Source organism: Botryllus schlosseri, chromosome 14, assembly GCF_051294905.1.
Source record: "Botryllus schlosseri isolate E-star chromosome 14, Bs_hap1, whole genome shotgun sequence".
NCBI lineage: Eukaryota > Metazoa > Chordata > Ascidiacea > Stolidobranchia > Styelidae > Botryllus > Botryllus schlosseri.
In genome coordinates, this window is record NC_137249.1 from 10997173 (window position 1) to 11020414 (window position 23242).

The following is a 23242-nucleotide window of genomic DNA, read 5'->3' on the forward strand; positions in this document are numbered from 1 at the left end:
CTTTCGCAGTTTCTGCCATATCTCCAGCGAATTTGAGCTCTGCATTCGAGATATTTCAACTAAATTATCTCTGCATCACTGAACAAGTAAACAAGCCGGCGAATTCCAGCTGTGGGAGGGAGTTGATCGTTTTGCGGTCTCGTAGTGTAACCCATAAATAATAATAATAATGACGTGTATCTAGTACAGATTCATGTGCTGTTACATTGCATCGGTCCGATATTACACGAAAGGATTTATAACATATTCAAGATACTACGATAAGAAAATGATATATCGACAAAGGGCTAGTCATGTAGCATCCTTGGCACATGACACTCATCTTTAGCAAAAGCTGTGCTCTGCTTGGATTCCAAGAGGAGGTGAAGCTCCTGCACGCGATTGAAATAACATGCACTCATTTAGACCAGTGGTTCTTTATCTGGGGTGTGAGGACTTGTTCTAAGAGTTCCATAATTCAATCAATAAATCGTAATATTATATTTTCATCCGATCAAGACACACACACTGTACAGTGCAATAAGATACAATACGGAACAGGAGAATGCCGATATACCGGGTGCAGTCCATGAAGTGCCCATGTTGAAACTACAGCTATAAAACCTAATTGTCCTTATATTCGCCTTATGTAGATATTTTGTCAGTGCTCACCACTGGTGGTAATAGTCACACAGACGATACAAACACCAACTGGTAACCGGGCCGTGAGTTAGTTTCCTTTATAAGACCACTCCCGTATTTGTCAATATATTTACGCCTCTGATCACCAGAGTTATGCCAGGAAACAACTAAAACACAAACATCCCTCAATCCCACTCTGATACAGGGATATATCCCTGTCTGATACCTTCAAACGCTTAGAATTTCTACATATGCCTGCTTAATACGGAATATTAGTTACACATTGGTGCATAAGTCATAGTACAGTAACCAAGTCAGCTGAAATTGGTCTGCAAACAATCCAACTTAGGCAACGACAAAAATGACACCGTGTATACTGCATGATGTAATTTACTGATCGTTTAAAAAAACAAAAATAAAAACTGCTACCCGGTATAAAAATCGCATGCAAAAAGGCAAGCAGCGTTATGCAAAATACAGTGTTGAAGACAATAAAAACAGAGGACACGAGATGCTTAAAAAATAATTGCCTATTTCATTCCAACCAGAGGCCCGCGATTTTTTCGCAACGTGCAAAGTCACACCGATCGCAAGTGCTCGGGGTCGATAAAATCAAGTCGAGAACGTAGGAAAATTTACGATTGACAACTTGCTCGAGTCACCCTAGTGCAGGGCTGGCCAACCTTTTCCGCCAAAGGGCCACATTCGATCGACGAAATATTGCACGGGCCACCAGCCGCGCGAAGCGCGAAAATTTTTCGAAGTTCATAGCATAATAATATTGTCATTTGACTGTATTGCGGGCCTGCAGTATATCGCTGGGCTCAGTTTGCCAGAACTGGACTATTCAGCGCCTGGACATATCAATTTCGAAAGCTTCGACCGACATGCGTCAATCGTTTTGTGCCTAGGTTTCATAGTCGACGGTCTTTCTGCGAACGCAAACGCTAGGTTGCATATGTTGAACGACACTGCCTCGTAATCGAGAATATAGTTAGATTCAATCTGATACATTAGGCGTTCTTTCATTTTCACAAAGGTTTAACAATATTAAAAGCAAGAAATCGAGTGACAACATGTTGCACGAAGCGTGTAGATAACATTTACTTTTGATGACTTTATCGCAAAATATTCTGCTTTATTGTAGTGTACCAAAGTGTGACTGGCTCATGGAAATGCCAATAAGTCGTAACTGATATTTTAGCCATAACATCTCAAGTGTTGCTTCCAGACTAATCAAATTTTTGGTTGGCCTTACAAGTTCACAATATGTGCAATTCATTTTTTATACCATTACCAATTTCGGAAATTAGCTGGCGGGCCACTCAAAACCTTCTCGCGGGCCACGGGTTGGCCGGCCCTGCTCTAGTGGGAGCTGCTCGTTTATGCCCTGAACCCGACTGAGTTGTACGGAATCCCAGAGTACTGGAACAGACATCACGTTTCGTCTTTCAAGCTGTTGTCTTGCGGCGATAACAGCGGCTCTTCCGCTTCGGCCGCGTTTTCGTTCGGAGTTTTTGACCTCGTCTCGGACGAAATGACAGACTGCAGTTTCTTCACTATCTGATAGAATTCCGGTCTGAGAGCGGCATCGCGCTGGCAGCATTTCGTAATTAACGACGCGATTCTTTTGGAACCGTCGACGGTCGGTAACGTCGGGAAATTTTCCGACTCCATTTCTGCAGAAGACGGATACACGTCTGGTGGTATGTCATCGTAAATTGTCTAATATTAACGTTACAATAACAACAGGTCAATATAATGACTTGGAACATTCAGCCGATTTCAATTAACCAACAATCAGGTTTCCTGCCAAAGTTCAATGTGTAACTGATAGATGTTGATAAAAAAAGTGACTCAAATCTCTACTAATCTTAGGCCAAGGCAGGGTTGTAATGACTCGACTCGAGTCACGATTTTCTGACGACTCGACTTGACTCGAGTTATTTTCTCAGAATACGGAAATAATGACTCGGCTTGACACGAGTCAATCTGTGCATTGACCTGACTTGGACTCGTGTCATTGCACATGACTCGAGACACAGACGGCCAAGACGGACATTTCATTGTAATTTCGAAGAATAGTAAGGTAATCACACAATTGGGATTTGGTCTATTGGTACTGGAACTTGAAAATGAGACCAGAAACTGCTAAAAATGAGGAAAATTAGCATATTATAAATGCGCGAACCATTCGATATCATCAAGCATAGTTATAACAAGCGGGTTTACAAGACTTTAACTGGAAACAGCAGTCAACACAATGACTTGGACTCGGGCTCGAGTCACAATACCATGACTCGGACTCAACCCTCTGCTGGCTGACTTGGACTTGACTCGGTGGTGAGTTGAAAATGACTCGACTTGACTCGAGTCAAAACTACAAAAGTGAGATTGACTTGGAGCCTAGTGTCTTGGTTACAACCATGGGCCAAGGTGAAAAGGATCAAATTGGGAAAATTTGTTTCTCGTTACACAAATTGAAGTAAATCCAAAAACTGATTTTAAAGTCAGCAAAAATTAGCGGTTCAGCATTGAAAAACTGATTACTTAGAAGTAGTATACAAACAAACTACGTGAGTAAGTGGAACAAGTAGATGAAAACGAACTACAAAAAAGTAGGATTATTTTGTTACCCATATATACAATATACATGTTGAGCTGGACAAGAGGGCGGTGCGTCAAAAAAGTTTGGTAACAACTGGTTTGTCTGACACATAACCGCAATGACGAATATCCAATCATCATAAACAACATGCATGGAGTCACAATAACATCACAATGATGTCCAATTGTTGATGTACCAGGATAATGTTAATACCACATTAACATACCTAAGTAACATATACGTACCTTGCATGAATTCCTCGTCGGAAAGATCGGAAAATGGAGTCTTCCCGGATGAGAATATTTCCCAACACGTCACGCCATACGACCATACGTCGCTTTTCGAATGAGGTTTGCCCTGGTACAGTACCTCGGGCGGCAGCCATCGTATAGGAAGCAGTTGGTCGTTATGATTGCAATAGTCTCTGGAAATTGTGAGCGTAAATTCAAAGAAGAGCCATTGCTAATGCGGCATAACATGGAGACGGTGTCAGCTGTCATATTCTTTGTTGACTGAAGGCTTACTTTTCAAAACCGTCCTTGGAAAGACTGAGAACGGAAAGCTTGACAACGTGCTTCGAGCTGATGAGGCAGTTTCTGGCAGAGACGTCGAGATGACACAATCCCAGCGAGCCTAAATGCTCCAACGCCGCAGCTATTTGGCAGCACATTTTCATCTGAATAAAGAATCGATCAATGATGTGAAAGCCCACGAAAAAGGCAATGCGATTGTTCTCACTCTGGACTGCTTGCTGAAACGATGAATTTTACCCTCTCCAGAGGCTTGAAGACATAGTTTTAATATGCCCTGAAAATACAGTGGTGATCATCGGCACAGCGTGTAGGTAGTGTGCAATCTTGTTAAACAGATTTTTATTTTCAATATGATGTAATGAATGATGCAATGGATACAGTTTATAGTTGTTATATAAGAATACATAACATGACAAGTGACGCCCACATGAACCGAAATCATCATGAATCATAGGCTGTGCAAACAAGTGACTGAATAAACATTAAACAACTATAAGCAGACTTTTGTGATGATATGCCATGTCGCCAGAATATTATTATAGTTAGGGCTGGGCGCAACAATTCGGGTCCTAATTACGATACATTTATTGACAAAAATGTGTCACACCCATTCCAAGTATTCTGTGATGAAGCAGTCGACTGCAGACGAACGTTCCCTGCACACCCCGAGCAGACGCCCGATATTTTCGTGGTCAGCGGTGAACAACATTTTCACCTCTCGATTGAAGGCCAACGATCCGGGATGGCCCGATAATAAATTCTTTGATTCGTTTGGTGGATTTTCCGCACTGAAATGAAGCGTTGTCGATAGTTTCGACAGAATATGCAGTCATCGAATACAAGATGTCCTGTCTGTGATGACAGGCTCCCAGCAAAGTCGAACAGGCTGACTAATAGAATCATGACATCAATGACATTCGTGATAGGTAAAAAATTATCCTGAATACCAGACTACTTTACATCCAAAAAGATTGGACATCTCAGGAATCAGACTGATCAAGCACCAAGCGTAAACAGGCAGAAGCCAGTCATAAAAATTATAGCCGAGATGATATTTTATTTGAAATTCCTGACAGCTAACTGTATACAGGCATGCATACTCTGAAGACGTAGGGTCAACATATGCTGTAATTGCTCACATATACGACATGTGTTTTGTATGAGAACAAAAGTAATCGAGTATGCGGTACCGTATTGCTTTATATAAAATTTTGGTGTTGTCAAGAGCAGAGCCAAATGACCTTCTATATTCTATGCACGTAATTACGATTGTAGAAATGGTGCCAAGAAATGCTAATTAAGTCCAGTTTCTATTTAATGTTACCTATTCAAATTTTGATCTACCTAAATTTGTAAATATTGCGTCACACACGATACGCTACGCATACATTTCCGAATAGACAACGTGATTCAACATCAAATCCACAGTCAAATGATTAATAAGTATCAACAAAATAGCAACAATACAACATAATACACGATCCATATTCAAGTAACAGGAACAAAAGAACACTCAAGATTCTATGGGACACTTTGCTAGTGGTTCACAGATTTAATCTACTACCACTCCCATTAGATCAATGAAAGCAATCAAAAACCTAAAGAACCCATCCCAGAAATACCTCGGTTCCGGAGAGATTTTCTTGACCATCACTAAAATGTCATCGGTGACGTCTGGAATAAGCCCGGGCGCTTTCGACAACAGCACTTCGCCAAAACTGCCGCGACCTGACAAAGGAAAACATTATCGGATTGGCTCGGCTGTGAAAGCATCCTACAAAACTCACCGATAACCGCGACATGCTCCAGCTTCGAGTAATCGTACAGAAAATCATCGATGCCAGTAGGCAATGCCGTGACAGGGTCGTTATTCACACAATGGGAAGTACCTGAAACGGAGTGTGTTGGCAATAATCAAGGGCGTTGGAGTTTATTCAGCCCACTTCCAATATTCATATTATTGTGCAATACTCCCTTGTCTTCCAGCCAGTGCCGCTTGGGATTACTGACCAACAGATTATTCCCAGTAGGGGGCAAAACACTGCAGCCAGATGGACCCTATTACCAAATTACCATGCAGATGTGGGCGTTGTTTTTCTCCACACTCGTCAACCACCGGATCGTTATTCATACCGCTTACAGGATTCTCAATTAATCGTAATCGATTATTTTGTATACGTAATTTATTGCTTTGTAGAAAGGTGATTACTCAACTTCCCAAGTTTTAATTTAAGAAGGACCCTGATAAAAACTGAACAATGAATGGTGCAACGCGACCAGTCATTGACAGTAGAAACATCGGACTTGTGAACCTCACTGCTCAGAATTGCATGAAAACTGATTATCCACACCTGATGCTGTATTATAGTTGGCTAGCGTTTGATGTGCTAGTAAAACCAACGGTCTGTAATAGATCTGGTTACTAACAGGTACAGTTAGCTTGTAGGAGATGGTTGGTTGTGCTTGCCAGTTAATCGAAGTAGTATGTAAACCGCAAATATGCTCCTTTACCATATAAAAATTAGAAAATCTTGCAAGCGCGAAATAAAACATTACAATCCGAATATCAAGTTGTTAAATCTCAGCAGCTGCTGACAGACATCCTATCTATAACCCCTCTGATTATTCGAGGTCTTCAAAATGGCGGCTCGCAATATCTATATCCGATTATCCATGTTTATGTGGACTTTCGGTATTCTATATGTGTGTTATGTTATGTTACAAGACTCGTGCTTCGTTATGGCAGAAACCAATGTTCATTTTTCTTACTTGAAACGGGCTTAAATCATTATTTCACCATTTTCCGTCTAAAATGTTAATCTGCCATCATCGGTCACCTGCTTATCTCTAATCGTAATCGTGCCTTCCAGTATCAATTACATTGACACAGTAATCGCCTTACGCCTGCTCATCACAAGCAGCTGTTATAACAAGATACCGTCACAATTGCAGGCGACGGCACACACATACCGTTCATCATGATAGCTTCCTCCTGCGAGCTCGCGCCTTTACCCTTTTTGACGTGTCTTTTTCTCCTGCAAAGTACGAAATAGAGTCAAATAACGCAGAGCGATGTCGGAAAATTGATCAGGTAAACAGCAGGAGACCGCGACACAGTCTCCTCAAAGATCTTATGAAATTTCCAGTGACTTTCTCGTAAAGTACATGTCCGATGACAATAGACTGACAACACACTACCGCAATTCAAACAATTATCATTAATCATAATTCAAATAATATAAAAATTCCATCTCACCTGCAGTAAATTATAATAACGATAGTCGCACTCAGGTACGCAATACACCCGCCAGCCGCCAAAGCAATGGTTTGAACCTTTTGATATCGAGGGGAAGACTCGTCCTGTCCACTGCCCGGGCCGTCCGTTTTCGGGATAAAAGTACCGTCGCGTTCTAAAAATCGGGCACATTGTTTCGGTGGTTTCATTCAAAAATGCAATTCAGAACATGTTTTTTATATTAAGATATCCCCCTTAGGTTGCAGAGGTGGCCAGTAACAAAGTACTGTGCTTCAACTCTTTCGGAGTACTCGTAGGTTTTGGATAATTGCACAACTTATTCCGGGGGCGATCCACTTGCAATTCTATTTCACAGTTTTAATTGTCGTTTTTCAGGCAAAACTAGGCCTACAATACTACTTTTTACTTGCTTGAAAATCACTACTTGCATTTTCACTTGCACATGAGTAGAAATTAACGTTAATTATACTTCTCCTACTTCAGTACCAAATGCACTCTGACCAACTCCGGTAAGCGGTTAAGGTAACTGTTAATACAATCAGATATTATACAAGTTATTCATCAAACACTAGTTCTTATCCTCAGGTTCGATCCCAATTTGAATAAGACCAGCAGAGGTCTGGCTAGTCTCGACAGACCGAAACCGTACCCAGTTGACAATCACCTGCGACAACAAGCTCGGCACTGCGGGTGATGTTGAATCCGCAAGCCCGATAGTGACACGCGTACATTCCCGAGTCCGCAACGCTCGCATTTCTGACGATAAACGACCCGTTGTTAAGGATTGCGTACTTCATCGAATCGCTGTTGTCTCTAATGCCGAAGCGTCTTGCAGTGGAGTTTTTGCTTTCGATGGTCCAGTAGAGCTGAAAGTGACAGAAGAAGGCTGAGTTACCACAGTGTTGGCGGTTGCCGACAAGGCTTGACAGATTGCAGCAAGCTTTCACGACCAACATTCCATGTGAAATCCTATCCTCTAGTGACGCCGCGTGGCATGCGAGATCTTTTCTAGAGGTAAGATAAAGAGTTCAGTGGTGTTTCATGGTATTTATTGCGAATTTGTTGTACTTTGCAGTAGCTAAAAGCACAGTAAAACATGATGTAAGATTCACTTCAGTCCCAATCAGGTGTTTCTACAAGCAAGGGTGGTAGCAAAAATACTGCACGAGCCCATTATAGATTATAATAAGGCACAGCTGCGTGCGAATTGACGGCTCCAAAGTTTTTTTTGTGCCATTCAGTTATTACATAATAATGTTTCAATTTCCAGACAATTTGGTCACAAAGTATCTATTCATTATCACAGTAAAATATAGTTTGGCCGAAATAAAATTTTTGTGAATTATGAAGCAGTGAAAAGTTTTGCTTGATTTGTTTCGTTCCGGCAACAATTCGATAGATGACGGCATGACGCCAAATTTATACCACTTTATGCTTTTTAGCTGGTCATCGTCACTAGCCAATACCGGTGCACACGGTAAACCATATTGAAAATACTTAACCAAACCCGCTGACGTTACATAATGTAGAGTACACTTACTCGTGAACACCATGGCATCACACCACACAGTTACGTGCAGCAGATACAAACTCTTATGTAAAATAATCACTAGAAATCGTCACTGAAATATACCCACACCAGTTGCCTATTACATGTCACCCAAGACAGATTTCTTTCTATATTTTGAGAAGAATATTTACTGCGCGTCAAGTCATATTTGCGCAGCTCCTGTGCCAGACTGATCTACTCGAGAATTGGCCAATGTACAAGGAGGCATGCTAGTATTCACAAACAACAAGCGAGGCTTCGGCACATTACTGATCGGAAATTTTGGATTCTGAGTACACAGTCATGGTTCACATTCATTTATTCCTACGGTCATCTCAAAGTGGAGAAGAAAACTGTCAAAATACCTTCTCCAGCTCCAGTTCCGGAACGATACCGCAGTCAAACTTCACCGAACGCCCCTCAAACACCACCGATCCTTCCGGAGGCTTAACGATTTCCGGCTTTTCCCCGACCGACACCGTGACGTGGGCCTGGTCAGATTCGACCTGGCCCTCCTTGTCCCGCGCCACGCAGTGCGCCCGCCAACGATCGCCCGATTTCGGATTTGGCAACACCTTCAACGTTTTATTGGCAGGGCCATGTTCGATGACCGTGTACCGATCGGGATCCGTTTCTGCGAGCAGGTTAAAAGAGATGATTTGGACAAGGGGACGCACATGTTTAGCAGTTAATCGGAGCTGCCTACTTCTAAGTAGGTGTGGTGATCCGTAATTAGGCAATCATTGCTTTCCTCTGATTGCTTCTGTTGCACGAATACATTGTCGCTATTGTCTTGTCCCTCTATCCTTTTCTGTTCTGCTGTATGCTGTGTCGTAAACTGACTATCGCGTCGACATAACTAACTAAAGCTATATTGAAGTAAATGTAACCAATGTGTCTTTAAGCAACACACAACAGAACACAGCATACAGCAGAACAGAAAAGGATAGAGGAACATGGCGACAATGTATGGTGCAACAGAAGCAATCAGAGGAAAGCAATGATTGCCTAATTACCGTGGCAGTTCAGGATACCAGTTGACTGTAGGCCTTGACAAGACAATCTATGGATTGCTAATTTCGAGAAATCATTCGACCCGACAATCATCAGCAAATTCTTGCATGGACTGGGGACTGTAGGCAACTGCATTACTAGACTTGAGTGAACCAGAAAATTGCTGTTTTCCAAAATATTTCGATTTGCCCTGATACGAAATGACCAAATTAGCTTTGAAGTGCCGTTATGGATTTGGACGGATACTTTTTGATTGAGATACGGCCAGCGAGATGATCAGAAAACGATATTTTGACGCCAATATATTCCAACAAAAGCCCCGGGTGCTACAGAACATCCAGACTATAAATTTGAGGACCGCAGTCAATCCGTCCTACTTCCAAAGCTGGAAATAATATCACGATACGTCCACTTTCTCCCTGATGATATACAGCATGGGAAAATTATTTTCTAGCTACACGCATGCGATGTAGCGAAGATTTGACCGTAGGCAACTTCTCGCTTGGAGTTGATCAGAATCGAGCGCTAGGTGTACAGTACATCTGTACAACTGACATACTTTCAATAACGGCAGCTAGTGCTGCCAGTGGTACCATTCGGTATCTCATCCTTCTTTTGCAGGCGGTGGATGTTTGGCGCATTGAATGCGGACAGACGATAGTTTGTCAAAATGAACGGCAGTTGCCGAGATGGTTACTTTGGTTCAACTGTGATACATGCGTGTTTTGTTGCAATATTTACCAACAACCTAGGTGCTATCGATCTGGCCTTTTTGTAGTTGATTAGGTACGGCACTCGTGTTTTCAAATATTTTAGGATCACGACTGTTGCTCAATTTTCACAGAAAAAGGATTGAGAGCATATTTGCTGCTTGGCACCAACACCGGGACTGATAGCCGCGCTGCGCCATACCTGCGGTCCAATGAACTCGAGCGTTCGCCATGCCCCTCGCGCCGCAAAAAATCATGGCCGTCTTGTTCACCTCGACGCATACGTCGCTGGGACGTGGGTCGACTATTTTGAGTCGCTCTGCGAATGAGAACACTGTGACATCGTCTCACGATTATCTACTGCCGTTGTCGTACCTTCCACGTCGATTTTAGCGAACGAGGAATCTTCGCCTTGGTCGTTTCTCGCCACGCATTTGTAAGTGCCGGAATCGGAAGTAGATATGCTTTCGATGTACAGCTCCGGGCCCTAGAAATAGAAGAATGAAGTTTGAAACGATAAGACTCGAGTACACAAGGATTGAAGAGAGTGTTGCCATAGAAGTAAGATTTCCAAGGTAGGACAAATATATTTTAAATGGAAACAGAAAAACCAAGGTTTGATTTGAATAGTAGTTTGGGACCCAATGTCAACTAAGACGTTGATATTTAAAAGATGCACCTCAACCAAAAACCTACATCAGGCAACGGCATTATAAATAAGTGCAATATCAACAGTCTTTTAGTGACACCAATACAATCTCGAGCGACATATTATCAGCCATCGACTGACAAATTGTCAAGAAACGAACATAAGATTTGGAACGGCAGTTTACACCACCGAATACCAACACCAACGAATACACAAATAGGAAATAGCACAAAAGCACTTGCCGTATCTAAATCGTAACAAACACACGAAATCACAAAAGAGAACATAAAGTACGTGGAAAGAACGACAGTCGCTAAAAATCAGATCATTTCCCCACTAGAAAGAGCAGTTGCAACAATAAAAAAACTTTCAATTACAGCCTACGCAGCACAGAATCGAGGATAACAATCCGAACAAGTCACGGAGGAAAGTATCATTAAAGCTCATTTGCAACCTACTTTGATCACAAAACGGTCCTTATGCGACAGAGGAGATCCGTTCAAATACCAAACATAACTCGGAACCGGAACGCCTTCCGCAGGGCAGTTCAAAGTCACGTCGTCACCCTCTTTCTCCGTCCTCCTAATCAATTGCGATGTTATCCTCGGTTTCCCTGGAGCAGAGAACACAAACGATAAAAATCCCGCAAACGCCACCGCGCGACACACTCACGTTTGATGCGGAAGTGGAAAATCTTCGATACGTTCCCGGCGATGTTAACCGCGACACATTTGTATTCTCCTTCGTCCGATTGCCGCGCGGATACGATCACCAAAGTCGGATCTGTGGCGTGGCCTGCGTGGAAGAAGAGAGACGGTGATCATTTGCTTTTTGACACACAAGCAAACTCTGGCCTGACGGACATTCGAAAGGATTATACACCTTCCGACCTAATACGGCATTGTCACATTATATCTACGTTCTACCAAACGCTTTCACATTTCGTTCAACGTAATCTTCAATTCATGATAACGAGTCCACCTAGCCAGCGATTTATTCAATTGTTTACTTACACCAAGATAAACAGTGTACATACCGTTCTCCATATGATCAAATGTAAAACTGTAGTACTGTCTATCAAATCGTTTCAGACGACACACGGAAATGATAAAATTGGAGACCAACAAACAGGCAAGTAAATAAATCACAGTTTCAGTGACATCATGACTGGAAATGCCGACTAAAGTCAAATTTATTTGCATTACTCGATTACGATTCACGTTGAACGAGTCAAATTAACATTGGTAAAATCAAGAGAAGACCCGCCGATTGCGTTTGCGGCGCACGTTCACAGCAACGATTTCCGACTCAAAAGCATACAACAGGCTACGTACTTCGATAATTTGTGTTTGACATCCACCGTGAGACCGGACATCGGACACAGGTGGCCACACCAAAATCAAACAATTCCTCATCGAAACACAATTACGGATGACAGCACGAGCGGCATCCTTGCACGCCACTATTTGAAACGGATCAAATCCTCGAAGTCGATCTGAACCACTACAATGGCCCACGCAAACATTAATTATTTGCAGATGGTAACAAAGGTATCGCTACGGGTATTAAGGGTTCTGTATCATTGCAACGTTTTTCGTGCTGTCACAGCAAACATGAAATTATGCGAGTTTACAATTGATAATATATTGTTTACGATTATCACAAATTCTGATTTCAAATTATGGCAGAGCTGCTCAAAGTTTCATACAGTGTCCAAAAATCAGTGACAAATCATGCATTTCACACAACCACACTCCGCGGTTTTGTGCTCGTTGTAATAAGAGCCTGCCAGTTTGACCCATGCATAATAAAAATTTTAAAGCATCTTGTACCACAATTCAAATCATCCTAAATACATTTTTATTATAAAATTCACAAAATAAAGTTTGATACATCACATATTCACATTGGCGACAAAGCTGTGTGCAAGCTCTCAAAAATTGACTCAAAACGGATAGCATTACTGCCGCTTCTACGTAAGTAGCACCGGATTTGACCCGACGCCGTGAATGCACACAAAGTTACCTTCAGAAATACGCCTGTCATCCTTGTACCACGAGATAACTTCGGGCGGTTCCGCATCAACCGGCCCACAGTGAGTCTCGTGATTTTCACCCGGATCGAGTAATTCCTCTTCTCTGGCGTTATCAGTCATGGATATGTCTGTAATTAAAACACAGACTCAAGTGATCTTCATACAAGTGCTATTACGTTAATCGCTACAATGTCGGCATAGAAGTGTATACACGGCCGGCGCGATAAGACAGATATTCTAATATCTGGATATTAAAACTAATCTTGTTTGTCCTCGACAACTGTCTTAAGCATACGAGTAGATAAAGAAACACGGATGGAATTAGTTGCGCGTAGCAAATAGCCTGTCAATGGGGGATTGTAAATTAGAAAGTTACATGTTTGTTTGCTGTGGAAAATGTCGGAATAGGAGAGCTGATCACACAGTCACAGACCGATTGCAAAACATTAATACAGCACACTGTACAAGAACTGACCTCGTGGCATCAGCAATCAACCGTATGCAGCTTGTCAAAATCAGCACACCTACAGTAGATTTAGATGTACGTATAAAATTGTAAGGAGTTCTATAAATTTAGTACTATGATTAATTGGCAGCCTACTATTAATCTAGTCACAACCCCACCGGTAGGCTACTATTGGTGTCTTGATAAAAAGAAACGGTTATAGGGAATAACTGTATGAATGATAATCCGGAGGGCTAGCGTAGAAAGTTGATTCCTTCTACGAAATTACTATCAACCCTGGGGTTTCAACCTTGGAAAATATGCAATAACCTTACGGCCTGATAGGGGTTGGCCAATATATGCTGGAAACCACTACAGTGACATTACCATAAAAGTACACAGAAAAATATTAAAACAAAAATGATATTTCATTAGATTTTATGATGGGGCCATGAAGTAAAACTGTTTGCAAGTTGAATAAGAACTTGTTAAAGTGAAATGCGATCTTCAACAAAGCAGCCACTTCGTTAAAAAATATCAAGCATAAGAAAAACCCACGCGCAATAGTAAGCTCAGCGGAGCCCCTCGACGTTTGGCCGTTAGTCCCAGTGGCTTCGCAAAAATAGGTCCCTTCGAACCGATCTTTCACATCCTTAAGAAGCAGCGTCCCGTTTCCCAAGTCACAAGTCCTACAACTGTCTTGATTCCTAAATTTGTCAAGCAAGGTTGAACGCCCGTAATGACATTGCGAAAGTAACAATATCGGTCAGTGCAAGCAGACCCATAGTCTCCGTTAAACACTTGATTTCGAGTATTTGTATACAATATTGTACCATTAATGGGCTGGGACTCTTAATGTTGAATAAATAGTTGATGAAATATTTGGACAACAGTTAAAACTAGTGTAACAAGTCTCGTTTACCAAGAATACATTATAATCCAATGGAGAATATCCGTCCCTAGATTATGCAATCACAATAGCCCTAGCGACGAAATATCGGGTGAAATTTGTCACGATGAACCCATCATATATCATTTGAATTATGTAGCATAGATAACCACGGGAAGCCATGAATGTGAAATAATGTCGGGAAGCCTTACACTAAACTAATGGAAGAGAATAACATTAAACCCCAGTGATAATAAATCAACCGAGGAAGCCTCATTGGCACGTACACTATAATTCCCAATGAGATCTCCGTAATCCACAACCAAACACGGACTATTACACCAAGTTTAAAAATTGAGATAAGCCTGTCCCACTCAACAAAGAACACGGTTAAAACCCATTTCTATTGCTACAAGAAGAGCAATTATTTACTTTGTTTTGATGGAGCGTTCTCCATGGGACCACTGTACTCTTGTCACTGCGGGTTCGGCATCAAATATACACGTGAACATGGCCGTGCCTTTTGGGGGCACGATAAAGTCTTCAGGAGCCATCACCAAAACTGGGGTCGCCTTGTCTAAAATAAATCCAGCAATATATCACAGTTGCAGATACATAGATTGTATTTTTCAAAATTTAATGAATTTTTATGAAAGGATGGCCAACGATATAGCCATTACACCAACTTCAGGGGGTTAAACCTATCCATATCCGGCAAAAGAGATGGCCCGAGATTAAAATGAAATATGGGAAGTAAATCTTGGGCAATGTATCATCAAATATTAATAATAGCTAGGGCGATATTGGATACTCATCGTTTGGTTCAATTATTTACATTGTCAACGCATTTTTGAAAAGTTTCAGTACATTTGTCATTGAAAGCAAATGGCTATAGTTACCTCGAACTTTCAGTTCATAATTCGTCCTACTACATTTCCCATCGACACAGCACGAGTAAACCCCATCAAACACCAGAAGTTTGGCAGAACTAATGATCAGCCTTGTCGATTTGAAGTCAAATAAAGATGTGGCGTTTTTAGACAATTGCTTCCCATCGTGAATCCAATGGATATCTTTGCTCTGTGGCCTGTGAATAATACATTGATTAGTCGGTACAATACATGACAGATGCCAAGGGATGAATTGCATTGGGAAGGACGCGTTTGCCTGATGTGACTAAGCACGTGACCATGAAAAAGAGTTTTTTGTATTGGTTTCACACAATTACACATGAAAGCACTGATCTCTAAGTAAAATATACACAATGTATATAAACATAATTTAATGAAAATTATTTCTTGGTACACGAGGGAAAACTCCTATATCACTCTTTACATGGGGTCAGAAGTGAAATAGGGTACACATAGTTTCAATAGTTTGCAGCTTACAGTGCACATTAGGGCTGTTCAAAAATAACTTTTTTTCCTGAATCTTGCTGGTTACTTGATTAAATCGTTAGGTTGCCTTAAAAAACGACGCACACCAAATTTGAATTCATTCCGACAAATATTCACCGGTTACGTAGAGTTTGAAAATTTTGGATTTGCCCAAAAACGCAAAAAAAATTTCTTTTCAAATTTTTCTGCCAACCCCATGAAATTGTTGGGCTGTCTTCAAAAACTATGCAAAACAAATTTGACTCAATTCCAAGCCGTAGAAGCGGAGTTATTTCAGTTTTTATTCGATAATTCTGGGATTATCCTTGATTGGTGGATAATCCAAGAATTATCACCGAAAAACTGGAATAACTCCGCTTCTACGGCTTGGAATTGAGTCAAATTTGTTTTGCATAGTTTTTGAAGACAGCCCAACAATTTCATGGGGTTGGCAGAAAAATTTGAGAAAAATTTTTTTTTGCGTTTATGGGCAAATCCAAAATTTTCAAACTCTACGTAACCCGCGAATATTTGTCGGAATGAATTCAAATTTGGTGTGCGTCGTTTTTTAAGGCAACCTAACGATTTAATCAAGTAACCAGCAAGATTCAGGAAAAAAAGTTATTTTTGAACAGCCCTAGTGCACATATACTTTAAAGTTTAAAATTTTACCAAGAAAGTACTCAGCAAAGTACATTAAACAACTGTGAATACACAACTAGTCCTAATTCTTCGAATTAGTTGCCAAATCACACTGTTTGCATGGCTACTGAACTGATCATTGTGTTTTAGTGAAAATGAATTGGATTGTTTTCCAGGCTGCTTGGCGCTAATATGATAATTTGGGTAGTCTTCTTCCAAACCATTCTTCTTATACTTCCTTTGGAGTAGTTTCCAGCAACCGGTGACAGAACTATTTGTACTTATGCTCAAGTAAGATTTCGCAACACAACCATAGTAGCATCAGTAAGGGCTTTGACCCCATTAGGATAATAGCATTGATCATAATCGAAATTTTACCTCGGTTTCCCAGATGCGTTACATTTCAGCACCACTTTGACACCGGGCAAAATTTCTTGCTCTGAAGGCGGTGACATTTTGACAACATTTTCGACATCAGACCCTACAAAATTCCATTGTTAAAAGCTATCGTGATGGAAAAGATATGCAAGACTTTGCCATGCATTGTTCATTGAGAACGGGAGGGGAAGCAATCTGTCGGGTATAGCTTCCTTCTGGAAGTACTCAATGTAATTTCAACTAAACATTATGTACTTACATTTGATATTGAAATTAATGCCGTCCGAGTACACTTTGGCACGAGAATTCAAGGGATTGGCAACACATTTAAATTCACCCGCATCGAGAAACTTATCAATTTTATCAATGCGAAGCTGACCTTCTGTGCCAGTCATCATCCTGAAATTTGAACAAAATGAATGCAAAAATGAAATGTTGACCCATTTAACGTCTGAACAAAATATCTAACAGACAATATGAAAAAATAAAATTCGGGCTAAAGTCACCGATGCGGTACAAATTCACACTATCTGAAGTAGTCAAAACTATGAAGTTTTCAAGTGGCACCCTCTTGAGATCGGCCACGAGTGTATGTAAGTCGCAATAAGTTGTAGACCAGTGATAGAACTAACCACTGCCGAAGTGATTAATACTGATGGGTTGGAAATAGATCAAATACAAGAATGTTATCATCTGTTTTTACAGGGAACTGAAGTCATCAGAGACCCCAAGGGTATGAAATACAATATCCATGCGGAATGAATTATAGATGTTTCAAAAGCTACGTCGATGACTCACGACAAATGACATCGAAATTTTACCTTCTCGAATTCACAGCATTTTCATCATCCATAACCCATGATAAAGTATACCGATTTCTATAAGGCTTTTTTAACAAGCATGATAATATTGCACTTCTTCCTTGAATAGCGTCTATTTCCTTAGGAGATGCCTCAAATATATAGGAAGCCCGGCTACATGATCCGCATCGTAAGCCTTTAAAAACAAAATACAAAAGTGTCAGTTTATATAGGAGGCTATAAAGCAGACCTGGGCAAAGGCGGCCCGCGAACGTTTGCTTGGAATTCATAACATTAAATCTGCTTTTTAAATGTTGATGCGCGGACTAACTGTATCAACTAAACAGGAAATTCATTTACTTTGAAGCCTGTTCATTAATATGCCACGATTACGCTGCCTGAGTACCTCGCATGCGTAATCCAGATTCGCAATATAGGCAATGTGGAAAAGTATGAGTAATAATTATATTAACAAGAAATCATTTTTTCCATATAGCTTAAGCCTTCTTCAAACCTTCCTTGTTGCCATTGTCTCATTACGTATTATACGGTACATGTTTCAAATTGTTACGTGAAGAGTTTGCAAATCCCTAATTCGTAAAACAAGTCGATCAGTGCTCGCGATTACTTTATGACTCATCATATCTATGATCCAGAAAGGATGAAAGAACATGTAAAAAAGAGAAGCCGAAAGCTAAAATTCAAAGCAGGTTTAGAGCACTAAATATTGAAAGCATCAGAAGGGAGGCGCGACTCCCAAGTTAAAAGAAAATATTTTCGCCCTCCTTGCGATTTCGACACGGCATGCAGTATAGTTATTGTTCTGTGTATTGTCCGACTTTGATATTAAGAATTCTCGCGTCAACAACCAACCTTCCATGCCGTCAAGCTATCCTTCGGGATTGCTAGCATTCTGGTTAGCACTTTTTAATATGTCGTGATATCATGATCCGGTTAGGCGCGAAATTTTCCACTATCATAAAGGGCCTATAAAGTATGAGAACCACTGATTTAGTGTCTTAATTGCAGAAAGTGGAAAGGAGTTTAAAAAGAGAGTTAAAATGTACTATGTTTAACATTGTTTCAAATCATGTCTGCAAATAGATATTTATTTAATCAGTCACCACTTTCTCATTACCTAACATGAGCACATTAACTGAGTAGCATTTATTACCAATGTAATTTAGAAATAAAATTAAAATACGCTGGAGAATTTAAGCTAAAATTATCCACTCGACCCATCAACCTTTTCTCTACTTCTCATTTGGCCCGTGGAGGAAAATAATTGCCCACCCCTGCTATAGAGCGAGAAGAAACAAAAGTCTCTAATAGCTTAGATTTTGTGGCACATTTTTTAGTTTCAATTGACTGAAGACGATTCATACGATAAAATTACAGAACTAGGCACTTTGGTTCGCACTCCTGGACTCGGCAACGTGTATATAATAGGATATATGAACAACAGTGTAAAGCATTTCGGCTGGATATCGGTTTATGAGCAGATCTGAGGCGAGTCTGACTGCGAATTTAGTAGTAGCAATCACATGTTATGCGAAATCGTTATTCTCAATTGCAACTGGAGGAATATATTTCCCAAGTCGGCCTACAACTGGAACTAATGAAAACCAGTTGAGGAAAATGCGAGTAGTTTCAAAAAATAAGACACCTCAATATCCATCTTTATTTCTCACCAATATCAAATCTTTTCATTTTCTAGTGTGGAATTTTGTATGTCTTTTAAATAATATCAGTTGCATTAATAAACATGCTACTTGAAAAGGATTGGGAAGAATACGTGATAGCACTACAGACAATTCGATGTAGATGTGCAATCAATGCAATAAAACACTTCGCTTTGGCAACCGAAATGTTATAAATCATTCTATAAAATTATTTTGTTGTACTTACTGAGAGCGACGAGTAACAGAATTAATGAGACATCCATCAAGCTTTCTTTCGATATTTGATGCATGCAGGGAATCTCGTCAGCATGAACCGATCGAAACAAATACTAATTATAGTCTATAAATAACATTATTCCTATATCATCTGAATTAAAACAACACAAGTTTAGTTCACTATCTGTCAAATAGAACACTACCAGCGAATGAACGTAATTATATGTAAATTGAGCTTGAAATATGAAATTCAGAAAGAAAATACAAGTCAAAGTCATTGAAACTGCCATTACCATTACCGTAGTGATAAGTACCTGAGGTTCAAAATTGTAAAACCAACAAATTGACAACAATAGATAACAGTGAGCAAATCATTTGAAACAGATGCCAGGTCATTTAAAAATCAAAGCCCACATACGGTATCTCAAACTGCCAATTTGGCTTAATATCAGTTGATTTATTCAGCCTGAAAGGATCAAATTGTTTAATTAGATAGAATATAGCAATATCTTACAAGCAGAGGTTTCCAGGTTCTCGTTCTATCAAAGCAGTAAAGACAGGGATCAGCTGAATGGCTATAAAAAGTTCACTGACTGAATTACAAAAAAGGCCAGACTGGACTCAGTGGTTGTTTTCGTCAATAAGTTGCGCGTGACAGAAGGGTTTCTTCCATAGAATAATTAAGGAATTAAATGGAAAGTTGCACGTGACGTTTGCCACCAATTCCGCTCTGGCCAAAAGGTGGTTCAGGACATGCATTTGGAAGCAATAAGCATTTTATAATGTACGATGATCATATTTAACAGGTCAGTAATTGGATAATCCGATTAACCAATATGGAATCGGTGTCTCGTGCACACCAAAGATTCTACTGACTGCACACAGGTGTGACGCTGAGAACCGTCTTAGCACACCAAAGATATTACGCTAAACGTACCAGGATTCCAACCTGGCCGATTAGTGATTGATTACTGGTATGTTATGGAAGTATGCTATCAAATATTGGTAACTGTTAACGGCTGTATCTAAATGAGGATACCTAATTTTTCAAATTTGTAAATTCACTAATCCCTGGCTCATCAATTGCATGCCATTTCAAACTGTCACTGTATGGCAACACAATTGAATCAAAATGGCTATGATAAATCAGCATGTACGTAGCAGTCTCTTACAACAGAGAATATATTTGGTTCCATCAAAATTATATAAATACAAAGCGAAGATGTAGAACCAGGCTGTAGCGAAGGAATCGGGAGATCATCAAGTCAGCTACAGCCTGAATGGAGGTTAGGCGCATTATGAAACATGAAACTCAGAACACAAAAATAACACATTCGTAATGTAGCAAAAGAATCAAAAAAATATCAGATCATAGTGCTCGAAGTTGAAAAAGTGTATTTCTATACAAGCGATGTGGCTGATATATGTACTTTACTAACGTCCCTGCTGGAGCACATCACATCACATATAGTTTATTTTCTTATACGTTTATTTTTCTCCATAGGCAAAGCGGTATCTTTCGCGCATCAAACTAACGGTAGGCTATTAATGTCACTATACGGTCATCCATTCAAAAAATACAAATGTTTTTAGAAGTATACAATTGAAATACCGACATCTTTATCAATAATAACCCGACGTAGGAACATAAATTCTGCCGCGTACCCCACACAGTCGCGCACGCGAACGTCGCGAACTTTGCTGAAACAAATTGACGAAATTCACTTATTTATCGAGAGAATCAAAGTCCTCCTAGCGGAATGGCCAAACTTTGCTTTTGCATCGCAGTTCTTCATAGCTGCGTTGCAAATTGCTATGTTCGCAGCATAGCACTATAGATAACTAACCTACGGAGGTTAGGTTACTTATCTATAATAGCACAGCGTGGCGATGTGGTAGTACAGTCTCTGCAGTGGTAGTATCATAGCCCTTATAAAGGCCATGGTAGTATAATCAGTAGCTGGTCAAAGTCGTCAAACGCTGGTATAATAATAATCGGTATAAGACAGATATTTGTTGATTCCTCCTACCGAAAAGAAATTCGCATTCACGAAGGAAAATAATACCAAAAGAAACTTAGCGGTAGCATCGGCTGTTGTATTATTTTCATCTGCTCAAGACAGAAGATGCACAATACGATTTAATGAACACGTATGAGGATGCTGAAACGACCTAGCATCCTCCTCGATGCCCGATGTAGCAATGTTCGATCTTCACCTCTTCGGCCGTATTTTTAAACGTTTTTTCTTGTTATTTTTCATTCGTTCCTTGCATTCGTACTTCGTCGTTTCCTCTTTGTAAAGACTCTGTAAGAAGAGCAACGTACTGATACTGGAGGAGGAGCCCTCATAAACCTTCGTCACTACTTCGGATTTTCGGGGACAGTCTGGTGCCGAGAATAGAACAGGGGGGGGTGGAGGTGAACTACGTCAACTCAAAGTGTACGTGCTGTAGGCGTCTTTGGATAAGTAACTTTGACTACATCGTGTAGGTATAACTGCCATTTGCCCCTATTCTCCAAAATGTTTTCCACATCTGGGGCGATAGCGTAGTGGTGAGCGTCGGCACCATCCAAGCAGGCGGCCTGGATTGGATTTCCGCAGTCGGAGGTAGCTCTAGGCTCCTCGTCCCTCGTGTCGTTTTTCTTACGACAAAAAAGCCCAGAAAAAATAAGACTCGATAAAGAAAGAAAAGGAGCAAGAAATAGCTTCTGAAAAGGACCGACGAAGAAAGAATAACATCGAAGAAGACTGTGACATCGGGCACTAGGCGGAGGTGGATGCCAGTTCATGAGACCCCAAATGGTTGTTCGGCATCCACCTATCTGTTCATTGCATCGCATGGAGTGTCTTGTATATCGCATTGTACATTGTGCGTGTGTCTTGGCCAAATGAAAATATGATGTGTCGATTGATTGATTACAAGGTATAAATTTTCCGTGGAAACAATTTATGTTCCTGTAGAATGTGAGTAGTGGTACGATCATTTAGGATTACATTTTATGCACCGCATTTTTGTGCACCTTGATAAGACACAAACCTCCGCACTGAACGTGGGCTTCTCCATTAGTACGTCATTGGTTGTGATCGGGTTACACAAGAGACACGACTTTTCGCTAGGCGCCCAGCGCACCGACATAGTGTTAGGAGAGGAAAGTTGGTGGTGCTGACTCCATAACCTGATGGGTCCCCTCCATCTGCGTTGCTGTTGAACATAATGCATTCGCCTCCCCCATACGTAATCCGCATAGGTGTTCAGTAACGATCGAAGTGCTTCTACTTTCCGAAGTAGACTTTATCTACTTCTACTTAGCAGTCTTAGAATTTTCTAGGCAAAACTCTGAAATACCTACTTTTTACTTAAGTAAATCTATTTAAGTAGAAATTGACGGCGTTACTTCTACCTCTAGTTGAGTAGCGACGATGACTACTTCGACCACCTTTTGTAATCCGTATGTTGAGTCTGGGATCCTGATCGGTAGGTCGTAGGTTCAATTCCATGCCAGGTCAAACTTGATCAGTAAAACTGGTATCCGTGGCAACCCTGCTTGGCGCTCAACAATTCCAGGACAGCACGGAAGGATGGCCTTACAAGGGTAATTCTACACTTTGCTAGTCCTGTGGCATTCGTACATCAGGCGCTCGCGGTAAGCATGTGAACTGTGCAGTGCAGTTATGAACAGACCGTGCGTACCGTACATGTATCATCAGTCGGTGCATAACTGTATATACCAACAAAACATGAAGGCAAAAATAAATAACGTCCTATTCCTGTTCTCACTTTCAACGCACTGTGTTCATAAATGTCTACCGGGTCGTGTGATGAAATTGCAGTAACAC

At 40.7% G+C, this 23242-nt stretch overlaps 1 protein-coding gene across 1 annotated transcript; it reads right to left on the reverse strand.

Moving 5' to 3' along the window:
• Positions 1-1966: 1966 nt before the first annotated feature.
• LOC145456366 (inactive tyrosine-protein kinase 7-like) lies at positions 1967-21105 on the reverse strand. The gene is made up of 23 exons (XM_080334439.1): positions 19414-21105; positions 17527-17701; positions 16965-17104; positions 16706-16808; positions 15209-15396; positions 14742-14886; positions 13979-14127; positions 12966-13103; positions 11613-11735; positions 11399-11553; positions 10667-10778; positions 10494-10610; positions 8933-9201; positions 7683-7884; positions 7019-7172; positions 6733-6797; positions 5550-5651; positions 5385-5490; positions 4370-4550; positions 3968-4036; positions 3754-3905; positions 3475-3653; positions 1967-2300 (listed from the first exon to the last, which is right to left on the reverse strand). Exons 1-23 carry the CDS (start codon positions 19475-19477, stop codon positions 2059-2061), a joined length of 3330 nt encoding a protein of 1109 aa, XP_080190565.1. The 5' UTR covers positions 19478-21105; the 3' UTR covers positions 1967-2058.
• Positions 21106-23242: the final 2137 nt, after the last annotated feature.

Coding starts and splice junctions, on each gene's coding strand:
- LOC145456366 (XM_080334439.1), bottom strand. CDS start 19,477: ATGCATCAAATATCGAAAGAAAGCTTGATGGATGTCTCATTAATTCTG. Junction 15,397..16,705: donor AACGCATCTGGGAAACCGAG/GTAAAATTTCGA, acceptor TATTATTCACAG/GCCACAGAGCAAAGATATCC. Junction 11,554..11,612: donor TTTCCACTTCCGCATCAAAC/GTGAGTGTGTCG, acceptor TCTCTGCTCCAG/GGAAACCGAGGATAACATCG.